General features: G+C 37.7%; 4 protein-coding genes and 1 long non-coding RNA gene across 5 annotated transcripts; 3 read left to right on the top strand and 2 right to left on the bottom strand.

Annotated features, from left to right (window-relative positions):
* The first annotated feature begins 3,044 nt into the window (after window positions 1-3,044).
* Window positions 3,045-8,750, top strand: LOC119078115 (nitric oxide synthase-like). The gene is made up of 18 exons (XM_037185568.1): window positions 3,045-3,331; window positions 3,971-4,270; window positions 4,358-4,449; window positions 4,508-4,729; window positions 4,937-4,996; window positions 5,054-5,228; window positions 5,308-5,525; window positions 5,601-5,689; window positions 5,745-5,820; window positions 5,879-6,023; window positions 6,079-6,239; window positions 6,307-6,739; window positions 6,822-7,350; window positions 7,410-7,559; window positions 7,687-7,898; window positions 7,960-8,084; window positions 8,151-8,217; window positions 8,345-8,750. The coding sequence occupies exons 1-18, from the start codon at window positions 3,137-3,139 to the stop codon at window positions 8,402-8,404; spliced, it is 3,309 nt and encodes a 1,102-aa protein (XP_037041463.1). The 5' UTR covers window positions 3,045-3,136; the 3' UTR covers window positions 8,405-8,750.
* Window positions 8,751-11,791: 3,041 nt separating this feature from the next.
* On the top strand, window positions 11,792-13,684 carry LOC119078116 (synaptic vesicle glycoprotein 2C-like). The gene is made up of 3 exons (XM_037185569.1): window positions 11,792-12,250; window positions 12,310-12,392; window positions 12,539-13,684. The coding sequence occupies exons 1-3, from the start codon at window positions 11,832-11,834 to the stop codon at window positions 13,588-13,590; spliced, it is 1,554 nt and encodes a 517-aa protein (XP_037041464.1). The 5' UTR covers window positions 11,792-11,831; the 3' UTR covers window positions 13,591-13,684.
* A 2,454-nt stretch (window positions 13,685-16,138) lies between these two features.
* On the top strand, window positions 16,139-17,484 carry LOC119078117 (leucine-rich repeat-containing G-protein coupled receptor 5A-like). The gene is made up of 2 exons (XM_037185570.1): window positions 16,139-16,278; window positions 16,351-17,484. The coding sequence occupies exons 1-2, from the start codon at window positions 16,208-16,210 to the stop codon at window positions 17,429-17,431; spliced, it is 1,152 nt and encodes a 383-aa protein (XP_037041465.1). The 5' UTR covers window positions 16,139-16,207; the 3' UTR covers window positions 17,432-17,484.
* Window positions 17,485-17,771: 287 nt separating this feature from the next.
* On the bottom strand, window positions 17,772-18,767 carry LOC119078119 (solute carrier family 15 member 2-like). The gene is made up of 2 exons (XM_037185573.1): window positions 18,624-18,767; window positions 17,772-18,567 (listed from the first exon to the last, which is right to left on the bottom strand). The coding sequence occupies exons 1-2, from the start codon at window positions 18,720-18,722 to the stop codon at window positions 17,803-17,805; spliced, it is 864 nt and encodes a 287-aa protein (XP_037041468.1). The 5' UTR covers window positions 18,723-18,767; the 3' UTR covers window positions 17,772-17,802.
* Window positions 18,768-18,791: 24 nt separating this feature from the next.
* On the bottom strand, window positions 18,792-19,771 carry LOC119078120. The gene is made up of 3 exons (XR_005087944.1): window positions 19,554-19,771; window positions 19,257-19,485; window positions 18,792-18,978 (listed from the first exon to the last, which is right to left on the bottom strand). It is a non-coding gene; the product is annotated as an uncharacterized LOC119078120 (long non-coding RNA).
* Window positions 19,772-23,635: the final 3,864 nt, after the last annotated feature.

Consider the following 23,635-nt stretch of genomic DNA (forward strand, 5'->3'; position numbering starts at 1 on the left):
GTGTGAAGTTTGCAGCCCGCGCCGCAGGCAAGGGCGGCAATCACACGATTTGATTTTTTTTACTTTTGCCCCGAGTGATGCATACTATTTTTTATGCCAAATACTGCGGAAGATTTGTATTTTCGGTCCGAAACAAAACATAATTTTAATTAAACTGTTGAGTTATCAACAAAATTTGCTGTAGAAACACCAAAATGCCGAAAAGCGCGGGGGTCCAGGGGGCGGCAGCCCCCTGGTATAAAAATAAAAACAATTTAACAAATGAAATTACTGTAAACATACATTCACTTGCTCACAAAACATTTGGCTATCGTCAACACAACACAACACTCAATGCGTACTTTCAATCAAGTGAACATGTGTTTTCGAGACATATGAGGACCGAAAGTAAAATGATGACAGTGACATTTACTTTCGGCCCGCAAATACGCAAGCCCACGGGGCGAAAGTAAAATGATGACAGTGACATTTACTTTCGGCCCAAGGCCTGAATTTTTTTACTTTCGGTCACCATTTGAGGACCGAAAATACAAACTTTCGCAGTATTTGGCATAAAAATAAAATGATCGAGTCTGGGTTTTTGACAATTGAAATTCAATTGTCAAAAACCAGACTCGATCATTTTATTTTGCTTTTACCTTATTCAGTTTTTTTACGTACGATAAACCGAAAACAACATGGCTATCGAAAACAACATATGCCGGATTTCATCACTTATTATTTTGTTGCTGTTATCGAAAAAATTATCGGTTTCTGAAGTTAAAACGAGGATCTCCGTTTCGTCATTTTATGCGGCCGAAGAGTGAATCATTGTTAAAACATAGAAAGAAAAATTGGAGTCAATTCCGTTCCACAAAATGTTCCCACGGTCCAAAAAAAATTCCTTCATCTGTTAAAGTTCCAGTTCCATGTAGAATGTTCAGAAGGCAAATACCCTTTGTCATTTTTCATTTCATTTATTATCTCTCACAAATCTACGCTTCAAAAGAAAAATTTTCATACTCGGCCAGACGCCTTTTCGATCCAAGTCAGAAGAAAAAGATAAACAAAACCCCTACATGATTAAGAGTCGCCCATACGACGAAAACGTCGACCATACCAATTGAAATTCAAGGGGTCTCCACATATAGCTTTTTTGGTATGGATGGATTCCTTGGACTATGTTAAGTCATCCGTAGAACGACACCTTGGGTGTCTATAGGAAAAGGTTGTTTTGAAACTAATACTAAAATGTAATAAATTTTTCTTTTAAACTATTACATTTTAGTACGTTTTGTCATGTGTCACTGATTCTATTTTTTCGTGAACAAACTTCACTGCTGTGACATTTCATGGGAATGAACCTATGTGAAGTTGTTACACAAGAAAATAGTACAGCGAGAATGAAGTACTATAAAAAAATGTGGCTCCTCTACAGTCCAACCGACTAGGCGAATCTCTGAGAAAAATGCACTACACCGGATGGTGCAAAAGTGTATTTAGGCAATATTCTCCTTACAACTAATCTCAAAAATGTAAAATTATGGTCAACTACCAGCCTAAACAAGGTACAATTTAACAGTATCGATATGTTCGAATAAGTTCTGATGAGTGGCTCCAGCAGCAATTTTACCTCGAAAACTTGACGATTTTCAAAGAGGTCCGTAGGACGGCGTGATCCGGATACCTGCATGGTATGGGATGTCGGCACTATGCACCTAGATTAGAACCATATATAAATCACTTTGGTTAAATAGGCTCGCAGGGAGCAGTATCACTTTTTCGAAAAATAAAGCAGGAAAATGGAACACTCGTGAAACTTGAGTCGCTTCAGCCAACGCACTGACAGTGCGATGCTTCAGCCAACGCACTGACAGTGCGATGCTTCAGCCAACGCACTGACAGTGCGATGCATCAGCCAACGCACTGACAGTGCGATGCTTCAGCTCATCCGTATCAAAATTTTGCGAAACAAGTTGCGAAATGGGGTTGTTTTCGTCACTGAATGTGATGTTATCAAACGAGCGAAGCGATTTCTCTCATTTTGACGTGTGACCCCGAGACCAGTTTAAACAAAGTGGTCAAAAATCGCTCTTCTTAAACACTGTATTAATCATAGCTTTTTTCGAGCCATAAATTGGCAAACTTTTCTCACACAATTTTTTCGCTAAATCTTTAATAGACGTCATTTTTCGGTAGAATGTAACGTATAAGAGCTGATTGTTGAAACAAAAAAATCTAACTTCGTTTACGTTTACTGTTCGAATTTTCGGAGTTCCTTTTTTTCTACACTTGGGAATGTTCATTCTACACTTGGGAATATTCATTCCACTGTTTCGTGTTACATAGAGTCATCAACCGGTATATGACGTCATAGTAGATTCCACGATTCGCTCGTATTTACTAGACTGAAAAAAGCTTATTATGACGTAATTAATTACTTTCATTAAATGTGACAGTTAATCTCTCGTAATTCGTATTCACCATCTCCTACAAACATTTTGTAAAAGGAAGCATTTTTGTTATAATTTTGTAGTAATGCTACCTTTTACAGAACGTTTGTAGATGGGAGTGATATTTTGCTCTACAAAGTGTTTGTAGATGGGAGGGATAGCACTTTGTACGATTAGACTTTATTTCGCTATCCGCACTTTGTGTGAAAATTCCGAAAAAATTGAGAAAAGTTCCTAAACATTCCCTGTCTTTAAATGATGCGATTTTTCCTAGAAATCAAATTTGTACAGATGAATGAGTCACATTATTACTCAATATTTTATTGGTATATCGAAAATGTACACAGAATCTCTACACGCTCCTCCAATTTGAAACGTCTGCAGTTATTTTATTTATTAAACCAGAGATAATTCCAAATTGTTGAATTGTATTAAACAAACCATTGCTACTGACTGTTTTAAATGTTTTATGATATTTTCTATGAAATTAAAACCTTTTATCATTTCATTCATGGTAAATATTTTTTTATTAAAAAAACATACAAAATGCTTGGGAATGTTTGCTTACGAATTCTATATAAAAGCACCGAATAAGCAAAGATAAAAATTAGAAAATTTGGGGTAATTGCATTAAAATCATTTCCTCGTAGACATTGAGAGTTGGATTGTCGCCTGAATAACATTAACACAACAGTGAATATAATATGGAATTATTAAATGACAAAATTGTTCTGTGTCCATCAGTGAATCTGAATTGTAAAAATCATTTAACTTCAGTGAAAGTTGATGCAGAAATGAATGATAAGCGATCAACAGTTCCATCACCGAAACCTTTGAAAATCACGAATTTTGCCTCGAATGCAGAATCGTACGATCTGCTGCATCAGAGTTCGTTCAATGTAAATATTCAGGACGTTTCAATTGAACCGAAAATTTTGTAGAGATCACAAATGAAGGAGATGCTTTCAAATTCGCTCCACCTGTATATCGTTTAGTTCTAAGATCGTTTGTGAATAACAACATATTCAGACAACATCTTGTATATCAGGTGACTAAATACGATCTCCGAACATGATACGAAAGTGAAATAACTTGACCAATTCGGGTTCCACAAATTACCTTTATATTTTTGTCCTAATTAAGCAAAAGCTTGTTCCCTTATTCACAAGTTATTTCTTTTGAAGTTTTGTGTGTAGAATGTTGAAGGCATCTCAATTGTCTCGATTGTCCATATTTTCGTGCAAAAGTACCTTAAATTCACGTGTACAGTGAGATTTAGCATTAAGGTTACACTCTTTTGTTTCGGATTTAGCTGGTCGTTCGCTCTGATTTGAAACATCAGTGTGTGATTGCTTGTTCCCTTCCTCAATCGTACGTGTAGAGAGAGATTTCCGTAGAGATGTGTATCAAAACAATGTAATGACCAAGTGAATCGAAGAAAGGAAACGTAGCAACACTAGTTTAGATACCCTTAATGTTGAATCTTGTTGTACCAAGCATAGCATGCATTAATTATTATATTAACTGACTAGCAACAGCGAATAGGATGTTCAAAAAACATTTGCAAGGGCAGCCTAGTTTCAGTGAACGTTCTACCAAACACCCTTCGCGAACCAGAAGCCATTCTTGAGCATGCCACAGATTTTATGATACAATATTACCAGTCCTTGAATGATGAAAACTCTGATCAGCACATTTCGAGATTGCGACAAGTCGAAGAGGACCTTACACAAACGGGCACATATCATCTAAGTGAAGATGAGCTGCTGTTTGGATGCAAAACTGCGTGGAGAAATGCTGCACGGTGTATAGCAAGGATTCAATGGAATAAATTGAAAGTAAAGTTTGAGATGAATATCTTTCTTAAAATTTAAAACTGCGTTCACTCTAACGCCTCTAACGTTAACTTTCGATTTAAAAAAAAGCTCTTCGATTGCCGTCATGTCACGACTGCGTCGGAAATGTTTGAAGCTTTATGCAATCAGTTGAGCTACAGCCAAAACGGTGGAAACGTGAGGTGAATCCAAATAAAACGAATTTGTATTTACAAGCCACCACTCATCCTATCTAAACAGATCTGCAGTTACCGTCTTTCCGCAAAGGACAAACTTGTCGTCCGATTTCAGAATATGGAACAGTTTACTCGTCTCCTATGCAGGCTATCAGGAGGCTGATGGATCCATTCTAGGAGACCCGAAAAACGTAGAACTAACGAAAATTTGTATTCAACTTGGATGGAAACCAGCACGGACGAATTTTGATGTTCTGCCACTCGTCCTCTCGGCAAACGGAAATGAGTAAAGATATTTGTCCACACTGGGAAAGTTGCCGACAATGGTCAGTTATTTAGGTGGACGAATTACAGTGAGCTGAGTACACTGATGTACTCAAAATGCTACGATTCATCCGACTAAAAATTTCCATCCATTTTAGCGACAACTTATCCCCGACTCTTTGTGGAATCATTAAAAATTTAACGAAAATAATAAAATTTCCAATTTTAGCCCAGAATATTTTGAGTATCCGAAAAATTTCATTATCGAAGTTCCTCTGACCCACCCAAAGTAAGCACTCTGTGATTTGTATGCATCGATTTACCATCTTCAAAACCATTCTTTCAGATTCGATTGGTTTGAAAAAATGAACTTGAAATGGTATGCATTACCGGCTGTAGCTAATATGAAATTAGACTGTGGTGGTTTAATATTTACCGGTTGTGTGTTCACCGCCTGGTACACATCGTATGAAATCGCTTGCCGCAATCTTTGCGAAGAAACGCGCCTGAATCTCATGAAGGTGCATATGATTGAGATAATTCATCATAATTGCCACACTCGAAATCATCAATTCTCTCATTAAACATTTGTTTAAACAGCCAATCGGTTTGAAGATGGGACTCAATACGAGAAACTCCACTTCCCTATGGAAGGACAAAGTTCTCGTAGAAGTGAACGTGGCAGTTCTCTACAGTTATCGAAAGGCGAAAGTAACGATTATGGATCATTACACGGCCAGTGAAAGTTTCATGAAGCATATGGACAATGAATCCAAGCTAAGACGAGGTTGTCCAGCTGATTGGGTGTGGATCGTTCCGTGAGTAACGAGTGAATTTCCGATTGCGATCAATGCGGAAGTTTCTATTTCACATTTCTCTTTATCCCTCTGTAGTCCCATTTCGTCGTCATTAACGCAAGTCTTTCATCAAGAAATGTTGAACTATCGGCTGTGGCCATCTTACGAGTATCAGGATAGTCCAAGTAAAATTCTTATCAACCACTTGTCGCAAATAACCAAAAAATGATAAAATTTCAGTCAAATCACACCAGTGGAGGGGACTTAACAAGAAATCATATGCAGGACATTTCAAGCATTTAAAGGAGGTCGCAATGTTAGGGAATTTCGAGACAGATATTCTAACAAATTGAGAATAAATATATTCCCTTTAGATCCGTTCTTTTCGCTGATGTCTTATATCGGAGAGCATTGAGAACACGAACCAATGTGACCGTTTTATATGCAACAGAAACGGGAAACGCCCAGTGCTATGCCGAAAAACTGGTGAAACTTATGAGCACTATTTTTAACGCAAAAGTGAGTGCTAAGTGATGATTCAGCAAGCTTCTTTTATCAATTTCCTTGGTTTCAGATTTATAATATGTCTGATTATAATGTTGAATCACTAGACAAGGAAACTATACTGTTCTGCATTGTCTCGACTACTGGAAATGGAGATCCACCAGAAAATGCGATAGAATTCTTTAAACATTTGGAGACTCTGAAGAACGATGACTTTCATCTAGCTCTCAAGTGAGTTCATTTTAGTTTCTAAAGAGGCCATCCAAGACGCACTCCATTTCTCAAAAATGTCCAACAGATTTTCCGTTTTCGCTCTCGGATCATCAGCATATCCTAATCTATGTAAGTTCGGAATTTCGCTGGACAGAACCATCAACGAACTTGGTGGGGAACGAATTTTGCCCGTTGTGCTTGGTGATGAGTTGTGCGACCAGAAACACGATTTTCAACAGTGGGCTGGAGATATTTTCAAGATATGCTGCGACAAATTCCTAGTTGATTTCAGTCATGTCCCGAAACACCTAATCTCATTGGAGACCTCGATTCGGACCGAGAAAAATGTACGACTGGCATCAGTTTGTGATGGCGCGTATGTTCGTGATTCTCTAGAGGAATTGCTCGGTAGATTCCACCGTAAAAATATTTATTCCTGTCAACTGAAGTGCAGACCACTAAATCTTCGGAGAGATACAGCCTCGGTCTGCATACTCGTGGAAATTTGTATTGATGGGGTAATGATGTGTTCAAAAGATTGTTCTCCTATCAGTCAGTATTATCTCTAACTCCATTAAAATGTCTTAAATTCGGATCTAGAGCGAAATCAACTACGAACCGGGTGATCATGTGGGCATATGTCCAGTCAACGATCCTCAACTTGTCAATGGATTGATAGAAAAGTTCAACGAAGTTGAAGATCCGGACGAAATACTCCGCATGGAAATCTTGGCTGATGCCAACGGAGAGGTCATTCAAACCTGGCGACATCACAACAAAATTCCCAAAGCCTCGATTCGCACATTGCTCTCAAGATTTTTGAATATTACAACCCCTCCATCGAAGCAATTTTTATCATTTCTGGCTGCTCACTGTCACAACGAAGAGGAAATGCTTCGAATGGAATTGCTTTCAACTGATAATGACCGTTATGAATTGTGGAAATCAAGAAAGTTACCACATATGTTGGCTGTTCTCGACGAGTTCCCATCATGTCGACCACCAATCGCGCCATTCCTTGCTAATTTGGATACACTCCAACCTCGATTCTACTCGATTTCGTCATCACAACGGAAGTATCCGGATGAAGTTCATTTGACTGTTGACATCGTTAAATATGAATCTGACGGTTCGTGGAAGTGCCATTGGTTTTTAAATTTTTTAAATTCTATTTTCCACTTCTTGTAGATGGAGAAATCCGATCAGGTGTCTGCTCAAATTATCTTAACAGCTTGACTGCCAACGATGAGATTCTATTGTATTTTCGTAGTGCCCACAATTTTCATTTGCCCACAACAGTGAGTGCTGATCCATCTCCGTTGATATTGATTGGACCAGGTGAGCATCGTTAAGTTATTCCGGAGACGGAATGATGACTCTGATCTCTATTTAGCCGATTGTTGTGGTCACAAGACTTTCACTTCTCTGATACGATATTATCATCGTTATCTTATCCGTTTTCCAGGTACTGGAATTGCACCTTTTAGAAGTTTCTGGCAGGAATACGAAATGCTCAAGCATAACAACTCTTCAACTGAAGGACCAAAAATTTGGATATTTTCTGGCAATCGAACTAAGAACCATGAGATTTACATGGACGAGAAGCTTGAAATGTTAGCGAAACAAGTTTTAGAGAAGAGCTACTTGGCTCTGTCACGCGAACCCGGTCAGAAAAGGGTAAGAGTTTGCAACATTTGAATCAAAAATCAATTGAAATTAACAATCAACTATCCATCAGACCTACGTCCAGGACCTTTTACTCCGTGACTTTAGCCAGATATATCAACTTACTAAGCACGAAAATGCACATGTCTATGTTTGCGGTGATGTTCGCATGGCCGAGGGTGTGCATGAAACCTTCAAGTATGGCTCTTGACTATGAATCCTCGAATTGACGATGGTGCAATCTAAAATTTTGTTTTTTTAAAGGAAAATCGTCGCGATTAAAGAACAAGTCGATGAGATGTCAGCTGAGAAATTCTTACAACAGTTGAAGGTTAGTTGAAACTTTTAGTTTTGTATTTCTAACATTCCGAGAGCCTAGTTTCTCCAGAGGACTCTATCCTAGCTATCTACAAAATCGTAGCTGAATTCTCAGTCATTTATCGTTGGCACATTTTCAGAACCAAAACCGCTATCACGTGGACTCATTTGGCGCCATTCATCATACAGCTAAGATCTAACGTACGGCATCTGCTATCGACAACATCAACAAAAAAACATCAAGACGAATGTTTGAAAATTGTAACATGCAAATTTGATACAATAATGCGTTTCTGTCGTGTTCAGCCAAAACACCGCATCATATTTGCTTTTCAAGAGCTTCCGAGAGCTTTAAGCTTCTTTTGTATTCCACTTTTCCAATGGAATCTAAAAGAAGCTCAAATCTATTGAAAGGTCTATAAAGTACACAAGCAATGCGATACGAGGATTTGGCTCAACACGGCAGGGCTGGAAAAGGTTTTAGATTTAAGAAAGCTATTTTTTACCTTAAAAAGATTTAAATTAATAAAATGAAAGCATTTTCTCCATCAATTTGTTTCTCATCGAACGATCCCCGCAATAAAACAAAAAGATTGATTTTTGAAGAGGTCAAAACATATCCGAAAATGGGTCATATAAGTTCACCAAAATATATGGAAAATTTGAGAATTGAAATGTCTCGTGTGGAATGAGTAGCCTGGGATTTTTGTATTTATTAAAAAAAAGTCAAGATTGAACTTGCCGAGAAAAATCCTCATCGCCACCGACAGCCCTATACTCGGCTAGCCACCGATGAGATTTTTCAATTGCCTTTATGAGTAACAAGCTATCCGACAACAATTTTTTTTTTCTTGAGCCGACCTTTGAAGAACACTTAATCGAACCTAATTGTTCAGACATTATTTTGCTTAGTTACTGTCTTTCAGTACCTCTAAAACGATATGTCACACATTTGGTCACGAAATGTGCTTTTGGTTCGAAGATTAAATAATCATAAAAAGCCTACAGCTCTAAATTACTTACTTAGACTTGCAACTTTAAAAACAAATCAAGAGCCAATAATAATCTCATGCCTCAAATAACTCTCTAGAAAGTTATTCAATGTATCTCTTCGAATAACAACCATTACAATAAAAAACAACAACTTCCTGTTGCGTATTTGGCGTGTAATTTATTTTGCCTGCCCAATGCGAAAGTCGAACATTACATAGCAATTTGCCCCCTCCGAAAATGATCGATTGCATGTGCAATATTTTCGGGTCATTTTTCGTGGAGTTTTATGCTATATTCAACTTTTGCGAATGTGGTAGAATACATTGGAAGCCTCGAAAGTAATTCATTCAGTAACTCTTGAGTATTTTTGAGGAGCAGCATCCAAAGTAATGTACTCTTATTATAAATTAGCAAAGCGATAAAATGGGCAGCATTTAAAACAATTGCAATGTCTTTTTCACAGGGAAAAATTCTATATTCGCCAACTTAATTTCAAACAAAATTCAAAGAAACAATTTTACATTTAAAAAACGATTTTCTCTCAAGAGGATTACAGTATTCCACGTAAATCGCGTTGTGTATTTAGTCAATTTATAGGTAAGTTCGTGTTAGCACACACATTTTTCGTTAAATTAGTATCACCAACTGAAAAGATCTGTTTGAGACAAAAATATTCACGTTGATTTACTGTGTCTGATTCCACCGAAATACACGTGTGACACTCTGTTAGTGTGTTGAGTTATGCGAATTGCATTAAATTAAGATAAACTTTCTTCTGTGAATTAACATAAACAAATCTAATCCAACCAGACTATGTTTAATTTACTCGACTTCATCAGAATTTGACTCTAGTGACTCCGGAATATTTGCCAAGCGTGAGATTTTAATTGTTTTCCCAGTTTCTCACCCGAATTCGAGATGAAGAAGGTGGATCTGGTAAGTGGGAATTCCGGTTATGCTATCACGACTAACACTACATAATGTGTTATCAAAAAATTGTGCTTAAAAGGTAACTATGAAACATGGCTAAAGTGTTATCAAGAATAGAAAAAAAAATTCTTTAGGCAACATAAGACAGATCGATATATCAAGACAATCCATTTTCGAACATAACCTTGAGAATATATTTCCTCGACGAATAAAAAAAGATCGAGATTTATTCAAGCCAAGGATCCACATTTCTAAGATTACAGCGCGACCTTCATACATTCTTAATCAGTGTGCTAAAAATTTTTAAATGTGGATAACCAAAACAGACAAACCGGACTACCATTGCCGATTTATATCGCCATGTCAAAAATCTTGCGAGGTGTTGATCTCGCATTCCTTGTTCGATATCCACCTTCTATCAAGTATATAAATTCATTGACTTAAGACGAATCTACACATGGCCAAATTGTTGCAACGCCATCTGTTATCATCTCTATGCGACTTTATGTTCATACAAATTGTTCCAAGGATAGTTTAAATAACTGATCCAAATAATATTTCCTTTTTCACATCATCACAGTCTTCATGGTTAACTATGGTTTCCACTGAACAAAAAGTACTCCGTGATAGAGAAAAAAAAATCAATCTAAAGTCTATTCGTAAAGTTTTGACCTGACGAGCGGAGTGAGTAAGGAAAACTGGGTCGTGTGCTGAAATAGTATGTTGTGTTACAAGTAATGTAATGTTGATTTTTTCAGCACTAGACCCAAGTTTTCCTTACGAGCGGAGCGAGTAAGGAAAATTGGGTCGTGTGCTGAAAAAGTCAACATTACAATACGTTTAACACATCATGCTTTGTGCCAACCGAGAATTGAAATAGACAAGAGCACAAAAAATCATAATTTTCATTGTAAACAATCACTCTTCAAATTTGATCGATCACATTGCTTTGCATTTTCTCAAACGAATGCTGTAACAACTCATACAAATTCCATTTCAACACTGCTTTGAGTGTTGTAATATCACATCAAACGGGTGCGGAAATAAATCACTTTACAACACTAAAATGAGTGCTGAAAAGAGTCGTATTTCAATTCTCGGTGGCACAAAAATCTCATTACAATACGTGTAACACATCATGCTTTGTGCCAACCGAGAATTGAAATAGACAAGAGCACAAAAAATCATAATTTTCATTGTAAACAATCACTCTTCAAATTTGATCGATCACATTGCTTTGCATTTTCTCAAACGAATGCTGTAACAACTCATAAAAATTCCATATCAACACTGAGTGTTGTAATATCACATCAAACGAGTGCTGAAATAAGTCACTTTACAACACTAAAATGAGTGCTGAAAAGAGTCATATTTTAATTATCGGTGGCACAAATACATTTTCCATCAAAAAATTATTCTGTTAAGTTACGATGATTTGCAGTGTCGAATTCCTCCGAAACACACGTGTACGACACTAATTTAGTGTCTTGTTATGCAAATTTCATTAAATCATGATAAATTTCTTCTGCGAATATTTAATACAATCCAATTTAATCCAACCAAAGCCTTTGTTTAATTTTCTCGAGTTTCGTTGTCAGACTTTGTTTTGTTGATGAGATTTCGCCTCTTAAATATTTGCCAAATAAAAGAGATACAAAGAAGCGTGAGATTTTAATTCTTTCCCAGTTAAACATTGAAATCGAGATGAAGAAGATGGATCAGGTAAATGAGAATTGCGGCAACGCCAACACTACGGACGCCAGCAGTGATACACTAGATAATGTGTTATCAAAAATTGGTTTCGGAAAATTCAATTATGTCGTTATCGCCCTGGCCGGCATCACATTGGCCTGTGTTTTTCTCGAGACCGTTACCATAAATGTAATTTTACCTCTTGCACAATGTGACTTGGACATGACTACTCAAGACAAGAGTATTTTGAGTTCGATCGGATTCGTCGGTATAATTCTGTCGTCGCATTTGTGGGGTTTTTTGGCGGATACAAGAGGACGAAAAAAGGTGATCGTTCCGACGCTGTTCATAGCGTCATTCTTATCGCTAGTATCGAGTATCGCAACATCATTTTGGTTATTGTTGCTTTTGAGATTTTTGAACGGAGTATTGTGAGTTAGATTGCTAATAGTTTTATGACTGAAATTACAATTCTGACCGATTTCTCCAGCATTTCCGGTCCGTCAGCAACAGTGTATGCGTATGTGGGTGAATTTCACTCTGTTGAAATGAGATCTAGAGCACTGATGTACGGTGAGTTGCAATTTGAACGATGTGTTGTGTTTCAATGGACCGAATTTTGATAGACAACACTCGCATTTACAGGATGTATAACAATTCTAGTGCCAATACCACTTTGAGTGGCGTAATCAGCGTGTAAATATTTATTTTTTGTTTAGTCTCTGCCGTCCTCGGGCTGGCATGCTACTGGTATCCAGGCACTGCTAGCTGGATCCTGAATCAAGAATGGTCTCATTACTTTGCAGCCTTGGATATAACGCTCAAGCCATGGAGATTGTTTATCATCATTGCAACCTTACCGACCATCGTTTGTGCAATCTGTCTGTTGATCTTCGTACCCGAGTCACCGAAATACACTTTCGCTCAGGGCGACGAAGCAGAAACTTTGAGTATTCTGCAGCTGGCCTACCGAAAAAATAAGGGGAATTCTTTCCATTTAAAAATCAAGTCACTCACCAAGGACGACGAATTCGGTGTCGGATTGAAAGAACGAAATCAAAATGTATTTGAATTTATGTGGAATCAAACGAAACCGCTGTTTCAGCATCCTCACCTGAAGAACACTTTACGCGCTTGTTTTATTCAATTTTCCATATTCAGTTCGACTAACGGATTCTGGACTTTTTTCCCAGAAATTGCTAATGGAATCGGTATATGGAGATATGATGGTGACCAGCCGGCGACAATTTGTGAGATTTACAATGCAACTCGGTCATTGCAAGTGAATTCCAACGTATCCCTTGCAAGCAATCAATGTCTGACTAAATTGGAACCCTCAACTTTTATCAATATTTTGGTGGAGCATACGATTTATGCTGTGGGATGGATCATATTGGCGGTGATTATCAACAAAATTGGAAAATTAATTGCAATCAATTCGATATTTACAATTTGCACGATTTCCGCTATCACACTGATTTTTTCAAAAAGTTCACTGCTCTCAAACATTTCCTATGTTACGGTAATGGCCGTTGGACTCACCATCACAGTTGTCAGTGCATCGACAGCCGAACTTTGTCCAACTCAATACAGGGCAATGGCATTATGCCTCTCGTTAATGGTTGGTCGACTCGGAGGAGTTTGTGGATCGCTGTTCATCGGATTTTTAATGGATCATTATTGCACTTACATATTTTTGATGCCAGCGGTTTTGTTAGCTATAAGTGCATGTCTTACGTTTACCATTCCGAATATTGGTAACATTGATTGACAAGGAATGTAGCGACGAATCTTACTATAAGATAGGTTTTGTATAAATAAGTTTTTTATGTGACAAATACGAGTCTTTAAATAAAACAACTCAATAGTTTTTCAAAGTTTGTTTTAAGCGACAGAATATTTTTAGCCCCGTACGAAGTACGAAGGGGCTTATAGGATTACGATGCCGTGTGTAATTGATGGAATTCGGTAAGACGGTAAGGGCAAATTGTTTGCCTATGTTCATAGATGACGAATCCGCAATAAAAATTTGGGCCGTCTGTCCGTCTGTCCGTCTGTACGTCACGTCGATATCTTGAGTAAATCAAATCCGATTTCAAAAATTTTTTTTTTCCCTGAAAGATAGTCAAAATAGTGAGACTAAGTTCGAAGATGGGCATATTCGGGTCGGCCCTTCGTGAGATAGGGCCACCAAAGTGATTTAAGGTCTTTTGGTGATATTTATGGCAAAATAAACGATGGAAATGTAAATGACACGGCAAATGATAGGTATTGTCAATACCAATCCAGGAAAAAAAAGTTTTTTAAAATCGGGTGAGTGGACCGTGAGTTAGGGCCTTAGAAGTGAAAAGCTACTAGGGCCCTATGTGTATTTTACATATAACTCGAGTAAATTTCATTCGTTTTTCGTAATTTTTGTGTCATTTGGAAGGTAATCGAACGCCGAATAGAAAGTTGTTGAAAAAAAAATTAAATTTGGGTCCTTGGACTAAGGCCACTACTAGGGCCCTATGTGTATTTTACATAGAACTCGAGTAAATTTCATTCGTTTTTCGTAATTTTTGTGTCATTTGGAAGGTAATCGAACGCCGAATAGAAAGTTGTTGAAAAAAAATTAAACTTGGGTCCTTGGACTAAGGCCACTATTAGGGCCCTATGTGTATTTTACATTGAACTCGAGTAAATTTCATTCGTTTTTCGTAATTTTTGTGTCATTTGGAAGGTAATCAAAGGCCGAATAGAATGTTGTTGAAAAAAAATTAAATTTGGGTCCTCGGACTAAGGCCGCTACTAGGGCCCTATGTGTATTTTACATACAACTCGAGTAAATTTCATCCGTTTTTCGTAATTTTTGTTTCATTTGAAAGATAATCGAACACCGAATAGAATGTTGTTGAAAAAAAAATTAAATTTGGGTCCTTGGACTAAGGCCGTTACTAGGGCCCTATGTGTATTTTACATATAACTCGAGCAAATTTCATCCGTTTTTCGTAATTTTTGTTTCATTTGGAAGGTAATCAAAGGCCGAATAGAATGTTGTTGAAAAAAAATTAAATTTGGGTCCTCGGACTAAGGCCGCTACTAGGGCCCTATGTGTATTTTACATATAACTCGAGCAAATTTCATACGTTTTTCGTATTTTTTGTTTCATTTGGAAGGTAATCAAAGGCCGAATAGAATGTAGTTGAAAAAAAAAAATTTGGATCCTCGGACTGAGGCCGATACTAGGCCTATGTGTATTTATACTCAATAAATTAAAATTTTAGGGCTATTTGAAAGTTTTGTTTTATTTGAAAGGAACGTCGTACGGGGCTTCGTAATTGCGCTATGCGCAATTTCTAAGATGTACACATTTCATAATAATTTTACTTTAACTACTTTAACCGGCGCATAGGCTTACGGTCAAAGTAGGGTGACAGACGCACTAGGGTCACGTACGCAATAGATATACGGGTTTGTACGGGGCTCAGTCGCAGCAAACGCTCCGACTGTTCTGATGGCTCGTTTTAAAATAATTAAATGAGGAGTCAAATCCCAGTTCCTTCGCCTTGGTCTCGGACTACAAACTTCCGAAGCGTCTCCACAACAAATATCTCAGCAAGAGAGTAGTATGCTATTACACATTTTATGTCCACAATTATCCTATAAGTAATTCTAAAAGTGGCGTAATAACACCTCACAGTTTACATCGAAAGATAAGACCAATTTGATAAGATAAAGTTTGGTGAGGTCTTGTTATTATGGTTTTGATAAAAAAATGTGTTCTGCAACGTCATTTTCAATCGCACAGAAGTATGTGAGTGTTTGTTCTATCCGAAGGCGAGGCAACACATCCGCACACTTAAGCAAAAATTATTACTAAGGTGAATTTACTGTAATTGAGTGGTTTTCGATGAGATGACGCACAAAGTTTTACACAAAGGGTGCAAAACGAAATAAAAATCGAAGATAAAGAGAGAGAAAGGGATATAGATCCGCCCTTGTATCAACCAAGCACTATAATCACTATGATCATCGTATCGAAGTAGTAGATTCTCTGATAATTTTACAATACATTTGTCGTTCAAACCGTTGGTTTACATGGAAAATCTTACATGTCCTTTATAGAACACTTATCTTACGGCAGTAATTCCTAGGCAAGGAAAGAAAATTCTAATTTTATCTAGAATTACAACAACAAAATGCGTTAGCTTAAGTAAGCCCCTCTTTCTTATAACGTAGGAGTAGTATATAATTGATAGGGAAAAGCTTACAAATTATTTACCGCTGATGTGATAAGATATGAACCTTCCGAACTGATAACCGCATAGCATATTGTATTTCATTGAGTTTACAATTTCAGTTCAGTTGATCAATAAGCAAGACTCATCTTTTTCAAGAAATAGACGATGATTCGAAGCAAATTTGGTCGATCCTTTCCTGTCGTTAGTGTCGTCCTCGCCGTTGCATTATTGAAAGGGTATGCAATTTAATGCAGATTTTAATGAGGTTTTGTTTCCTTCGGTCGTAAATGAATTGAAATTTTCACAAGATCTTCAAATGCAGTCACATCAGACATCAAAGATTGGACGAACCAGAACTGGACTTCTTTGGATCATGATGAAATTACCGCCAATTTGAAACTAATTCAAATCGATGTAAGCGATAATAACATCACCGAACTGAACTCAACGATGCTGGTCGACCATCGTTACCTGGAAGTTTTCATTTTATCGCGCAACAAACTGTACGATTTCCCACCGGACTCAAGCTTTCTGTCCAGCATATCATTGGAACGATTCGAATGTTGTTCGTGCGCGATTACAACCATCTTCAATGCCACATTCTCCGAATTGCCGAAACTGAAGGAATTGGATTTGAGTGGGAACGAGTTGTCAGTGATTCAACCGGCGGCATTCAGTACACAGTTTTTCTTGCAAAAATTAAATTTTGATTTCAACAAATTGACAAGCCTGCCGGTTAACATTCTGAAACAATCTAAGGTGAATGCGAGTATATCGATGAGTCACAATTCCGATTTCAACTTTCAACCTTACGAAGTGTTGATAAAAAGTAAAATTTTAAAAGAGTTCCGGTGCAGTTATTGTGGCATCTCAGCCATCTACGACGAGACCTTTTCCGAGTTGCCCAGCATTGAGAGCATTGATTTGAATAACAACAAGATATCAACGATAAATGCCAAAATGTTTGACAAGAATCGCAATCTAATTTCACTATCCATTGAACAGAACGATCTAAACGACTTTCCACAGAGCGTGTTCGATGCAATTCCAATGATAAAATCACTGTGCATTGACGGAAATCCGTTTATCATGACCGCTAAAAATGCGTTCAAAAGTTACTATGCAAGATTCTCATTGCGAACGAACTGCACCGAGGTGGACGGTACAAACTATTTTGAATATAATTTAAATCCGGCTGAGCCTACGAAAAATAAGGGCATTTCGGATGCATTCATTGCCAGCTACCTGTTAATTATACTGGTTGCACAGGCAGCCGTTATTGGCATCTTAGTTTTGTATTATTTTAAAATTGTCTTTACCGACAAGGACGATGAGTTTGACTACTCATCCAATGTACTCAACGATCATGATGTCTACAATGTTTCCTAGAAATTCAAGCAGCCTTAATGTCACGTCACATTAAAACCTTTTTTAGATTTTTATACCAAGTTTGTTTGTTATATGACTAACGGGTGTATACTTTCCAACGGCTATTTCATCTCTTATCGATTGCGACGACAAAAATAAGCCACCAACGTTCGTACAGCTCAACCAAGTTTGTGTCTAAGTTTGTTTCATAGTCACAGGCGTAGAAGTAGCAAAAGCGAGTAGGCGAGTAAGCAGAGTGATTGTACAGCTGGTAAAGCTGCTGAAGCAAACTTAGACACAAATTTGGTTGACATTAATTGTACTGTTAAATCTGATGAAGTACAAGATTGAAAATACTTCGATTGATTGCTTTATTTCACACGACAAAAACTTCATTTAATAAAAGATTTTCCTTCTTCTGTGCTTTCTTCCAATGATGGTTTGTACCTTTTGGCTAAGAACGCGAATAGAATCATATCGAGGAACATCAGTACGGCAAACAGAATAAACTCACACGCCTGTGACTCAAACAAATTCAACTTGACCACAATTATCACTAGGAGATTTCCCAAACCCATTGTCAAATTATTGCATGTTTGTAACATCGTCTTCATGCTCTTCGGTGCGACGGTGTACGAAAAGTTCATCATCGGAATGGTGACCAATATTTCGGCCATTGACATTATGGTGATTTGCGGTAGTAACCACGTCATATGCAAATATTTTCCATTTTCCAATTGCCACTCAACCATTGCAGACAATAGAAAAGCTACACCAGCTAGCACACCACCCATGGTTGTCTTTTGCAAATCGGTGATAATTCGTAGATTTGCTAGCAGTGGGTTGACAACTCTTTCGAATACTGGAATAAGTAATAAAACTAGCAGTGGATTGATGACACTGAGCTGTTCCGGAATGACAGTGAAAAGCCCTATGTCGCCATTCATTCGCATTGCTTGAAATATCCATCTCGATCCTTGTTGAAAAAATAGTGCCCAGAACAAAATAATTGGAACGTAGAGTACGAGTACGTTAACCATCACTCGTGTCTCCCACACAAGCGTCTTTCCATATTTTTTCTCGGAATATTTAAGCCAATGATCTTCAATCGATATACTACGCGTCACTTTCGATCTGATCTTTGCAACAGCTGCGTGCTAAGCAAGACAACAGTTATTTTAAAAAGGGTTTCTCGAATCTTGCCACATCTTACCCTTATGCAGGCAAAAAAGTCCTGCAGATTCCTACTTGCTGCGTGTGTAGTTTCCGAATATTGATTCGCGATAGCAGTCAATACTGCTACTAGTACCATACCAAATCCGGAAATACCGAATGCCACCGGAAAACAGTCATCATTGCCGAAACATTGAACTTCCTGACGTAGAAATGGATTGACTAGACGAGAGATTATACTACCTACATTGTAGGCGAAATAGTATAAAACAAAAAACAAAGCGATGCTGTCGACTTCAGTTGAATGATACTGATACGCTCCATATGTGGAAATTAATGGTGTAATGCATCCATCACCAATTGCCATTACCACTAAGCCGACGGCACTAAAGACTCTGAAAATATGATAATATTATGGTCGGCGGAAATTAGCGCTTCAATCTTGGGTGACACTCTTTGTAGTGTGGGTGCTAACATATGTGGAAATGTAGGACAACAAGCAGTGAGAGCTCACAGTTATAATAAGTTGTGGCAAGCGTTTGATGCTAAATCTTTTACTTCACAACACTTAACAAACTCTTTACTATTGTTAGGAAAAGCGACGTACACGTACTCACGAGTTGTCACTGACTTCCCGTTAGCACCCACATTATTTGACTCAAATGCAATTTACTGTATTGGAAGGTCGAATACATCAACGACTCCGATGGTAATTATAACACAACCAACTGCATAAACAATCGACACCAAAACTATGGTCCTGTAAATGCCGAACCGACTCTCTGCAATAATCGCTCCGATAACAGAGAAAGTAGATGCCATGAAAGTGTAAAAGTGATATACTGTCGTTGACATGTCCTTATCGTATTCCAGTTTCAAGTTAATGAAAATGGTTAAAATTGCTGAAAAGGAGATAGGTTCGATTGGTTCTTTTTCTCTCTAGTTAACTGGACATCCTGGACAATCTCACTTGTAATTGCAGCGGTACTATATCGTTTACAAATTACACTTAACAGTACGAATACTGCTGGTTTGGGAACACGTCGTTTTTGTCGTTCTGGAACGACTATATCGTGCAGTTCCATTGGAATATCTAAATGTTTCAGCTAGATGAACTTGAACTTGATATAGTCGAGTGTAAATATTAAAAGAAAATAGTGTACGGTATAAGCGCGAACATTTTCTTAAACGTGCTTATATCCACAAAATACAACGACTGACTGAGTAAGTAAAAGTGATGGCAAAATAACAAATTCGAAATTATGAAGTTCAGACAGTGCATCGACAACGATTGCGTTTGGAACCACAAAGTGTCGCTAAGTAGAACAAATTCGAAATATTGCTTGTATCAGCGATTAAGCTAAGGGCAAGGTGTTTACTATCGCAAAATATGAAGTTGTTTACATATTTTGCGATAGGAATAGGAAACACCTTCTCCTGGCCTTAAAACCTTTTTCTGGCAAAACTTGGTTGAATATGAATGTGACACGTGTGGAGGTTGGTGCATAATATCTAATCAAACGGATATTTAAAAAGAAAATGTGTGCCTTACTCGCAACCTCCAGCCAACACATAATTTTTTATATGACTGATGTGATCTCGTTATAATCAAAAGACGTAATTTATTCGATAACAAAGCTGTTGATATGTTTGCCATATGTGAAAGGTTGAGCTGTAGAATTATCTAAATTTGTGACTTAGAAAATTACAGCTCTCACAACACTATACTCTAGCATCGGTAAAAGTTTGTCAGATTGCATCGGTAAAAGTTTGTCCGATTTTGTTTCCTATAACTGATTTGCTGAATTGAATTGGATGGATCTGGTGGTTGAATTGAAAGAAATGAAGAATTGATGGTAACATCACCTCTGAGTTTTCACTTTAGAACTCTAAGGTGGTTGTCCAAAGAGAGACGAAAACTGTGATAGGAAAAGTGGAACGTATGGAAACTACAAATTGATAATTATAGGAACGAATCATTTCATAGTATGTCTGCGGGAAAATTTGCTGAGGTAAAGTTAGCTTTGCCTCACGGAGCCAAAACTTTACCTCAAGTTTTTGAATAAAATATCTTACTCGGCAATGGGTCAAATGATGGAAATGGTACTTCTTGTGTAAATTTCACTCATTTGCCCCATTGGTATGTAATGTACTTTTACATGCCAGCATCCGGTAAGCACTTCACAGTCACAAACCGCACGCTGTCATGTAATAGTATATTATGTTACTAGGAACAAAAAGATGCGTTTTTGACCCAGGTGGTGAAAGCATCCGAGGATGGAGCAGAGCTCCGCGAAGCGCAGTCCGACGACGTTTTCACTCCCGTGGTCAAAAACAAGCACCTTTTTGTTCCGTATGAAGTTAACATAACTGGGCACGAAAAAGGACGTGATTGGGAACGAAAAGTGACGTGATTGGGAACGAAAAGTGTAAAGAAGTGAGAGAAATGGTGAAAGCACAGCACTGCTACTAGCACAAACATAGAAAATATTCGGAGGTTGATGAAATCTCAGTAGGCACTGCGTTTCTGTTATACAGATCGATGACTTGTTTTCGTTGTATGAGTTAAAACATACAATACAAACAATCCGAAGCGTTAGCTCGTATCCAAATTTGACACTTGTCAATTCAGTAGCATTGAAGCTCATGAAGCAAAACTTTGATTAGCCCGAAAAATTCAGCTCAACGTTGTAAATTACCCGTCGTAAGATATACCGTGAATTACCGATCCCCCGATCCGTTGCAAAATTTCAAAAATTGAGCGGATTGACTTCGTGAATTCTTCTCTCACTACGATGAAAGAAACATTTTGGAAATATTTCTAACTTTCACGAAATTAACGAAACCAATCAGACGTTTCCCCAGTTTAAGTTAAAGATTCGTAACTTCGACTCGTACTTGTAAGGAACGGCTGGTTTTTCAACAAAAAATTTCTATCGCTCAAAGTCGATCTCGAGAGGAAAACTATGCGAGCAAATACTAGGAAAGGATTTTTTGCTATTGTTGACCAATGAAAGCCAATGAAAGTAGTAGGGACAGAGTTCGCCAAAGGTCGTAAAGCGAATGTTTGTTTATCTATAGTGATAAAATATTGCGGCGGCGTCTCGACGTTGTTCCTAACTTATTGTAAAAGGCATTTGCAGCGAATTCGATTCCAGAACTCACCTCCGGCTCGTGTCGGAAACCACTCATTCGTGATGAAAATTTGAAAGTGTGCCGAAAAATTCCACTTTCAACACGCTAAAAAATCAAACATCGAAGTCATCCAAACATGCCAAAACAAATTTCTACGAATGATCACCAACGCATACCGTTTTGTGACGAACAAAGAAATACACAGTGATCTAGAAATAAAATGGGTAGCCGAAGTATTTTAAGAATATGCCATCAAACACGAAACGAGACTGTTGAACCACACCAACATAGAAGCCATTCTCCTGCTCGACATCACAAGCGAAGTAAGGAGGCTGAACCGACTCAAACCACACGACGTAATGAAGAATCAGAACACTTCATTTGGGCCCGGTCAATGGATCGTCAAACTCGCACACGTTTTACAAATTTCGATGCATTCGTAAAGAAATTAGAAGTGTACTAATCAGTAGTAATAAATTAACGTCATGTTAAGATTGTACTATTCATAACCAATAAAAATTTTCGAAAAAAAAAACTTTCAACACGAGTCAGAAACGACGTTTTTTGAAATTCGACGGATTTTTACACTTCCAAACTACGAATAGTTCAATTTTTCTGTACTTCTCAAAAAGAGATATTTACGGCCGAAAAAACAGCCGAAAATGGTTGTAGAGGGATTTCTTTGTTTGTGTTGTTTCGTCTCATTTCAGCTTTCAAGCGCAAAAACAGTCGTTTCTGACTCGTGATGGAAGTGGAATTTTTCGGAACACGTCGCGACGTGTACCAAAACGTTACTATCACATTCATAAATCTATATGTGCATCCGACAACTGAAATACGACCTATTTTGCCATGATTTTTCATTTAGAAATGTCAGTTTTTCCCGAACTATATATCGTGCGGGAAAAAACTTCATTTCTTTACGATTTATAGTGCGGGAAAAGAATTACATGAATTTTTCTATGACTATACGATTGATTAAATTTAATATGGTGAATGTGAAGTGTGTATGTTTTCAAATAAATTGATGTGTTTTGTCTATTTCAGTTGTCCGATGCACAAAACGTTGTTCGTACCTCGACAGGAAATGGATTTTTTCAGCAAAATCGTCATTTCCTGTTGTCAGGTATTCTTGCAAGTCACTCGAGAGAAAATATAAGAAACAATCAAGAAGGCGAGTTTCGGGGGAGAAGAATCTAGACAGCGAGAAAAGGTGTGTGTCATAATGGTGTAATCGAGGAAGAAATAAAGAGATTGTCGGACAAGAGTTCGGGGGACAACATCCCCAAGTAAATAGTTTCAATGTAGAAAATAGTATTCCCAACACCTGTCTTGGTACGAAAAATACTATTTTGACATCAGTACGTCACTTTGCGACTTCTTTATGTACCGAATTATCCTACAGTAACAGTAGACTTTCGAAAAACCAAGAAAAAATGTTCTCGGTTTTTTGGTTTTTGGAGCCCATTTTCCCCTTGAGGGTTTTGTAAATTTTCCTTGTTAAATATAAAAATCCTAAAGACGTTGCAATTTGCATTGAGACACCTCAAGCATACACCTTATGGTATTTTCTATGTTCCCGAACCAACCTGCTCACCAATCGCTGTAAAACAGATCTCTTATTCCACATTTTCATCAATAACCAAAAAATTTCAAAAAAGCCTCATGAAATAAAATCGTTGTCTCTAACATTTCTGCAGCAGTAAGTGAAGGCGAGAGGCAGGGGAGTTGCAAGTTGCAACGTCCTTAAGAGGAATCACCCCTTTTTCCTAGCACAAAACCCGAAAAAACGGCCTGAAAACTGCAGCCCTAGCGCTTCGGCGGACGCACTACACGGCTTATGGCCTATTTACACTATTAATTCACACCTTTTCTGACATAATAATGGTTCCACATTTTTGAAAAAACAATTAAATG

Source organism: Bradysia coprophila, unplaced genomic scaffold (genome assembly GCF_014529535.1).
Source record: "Bradysia coprophila strain Holo2 unplaced genomic scaffold, BU_Bcop_v1 contig_24, whole genome shotgun sequence".
Taxonomy (NCBI): Eukaryota; Metazoa; Arthropoda; class Insecta; order Diptera; family Sciaridae; genus Bradysia; species Bradysia coprophila.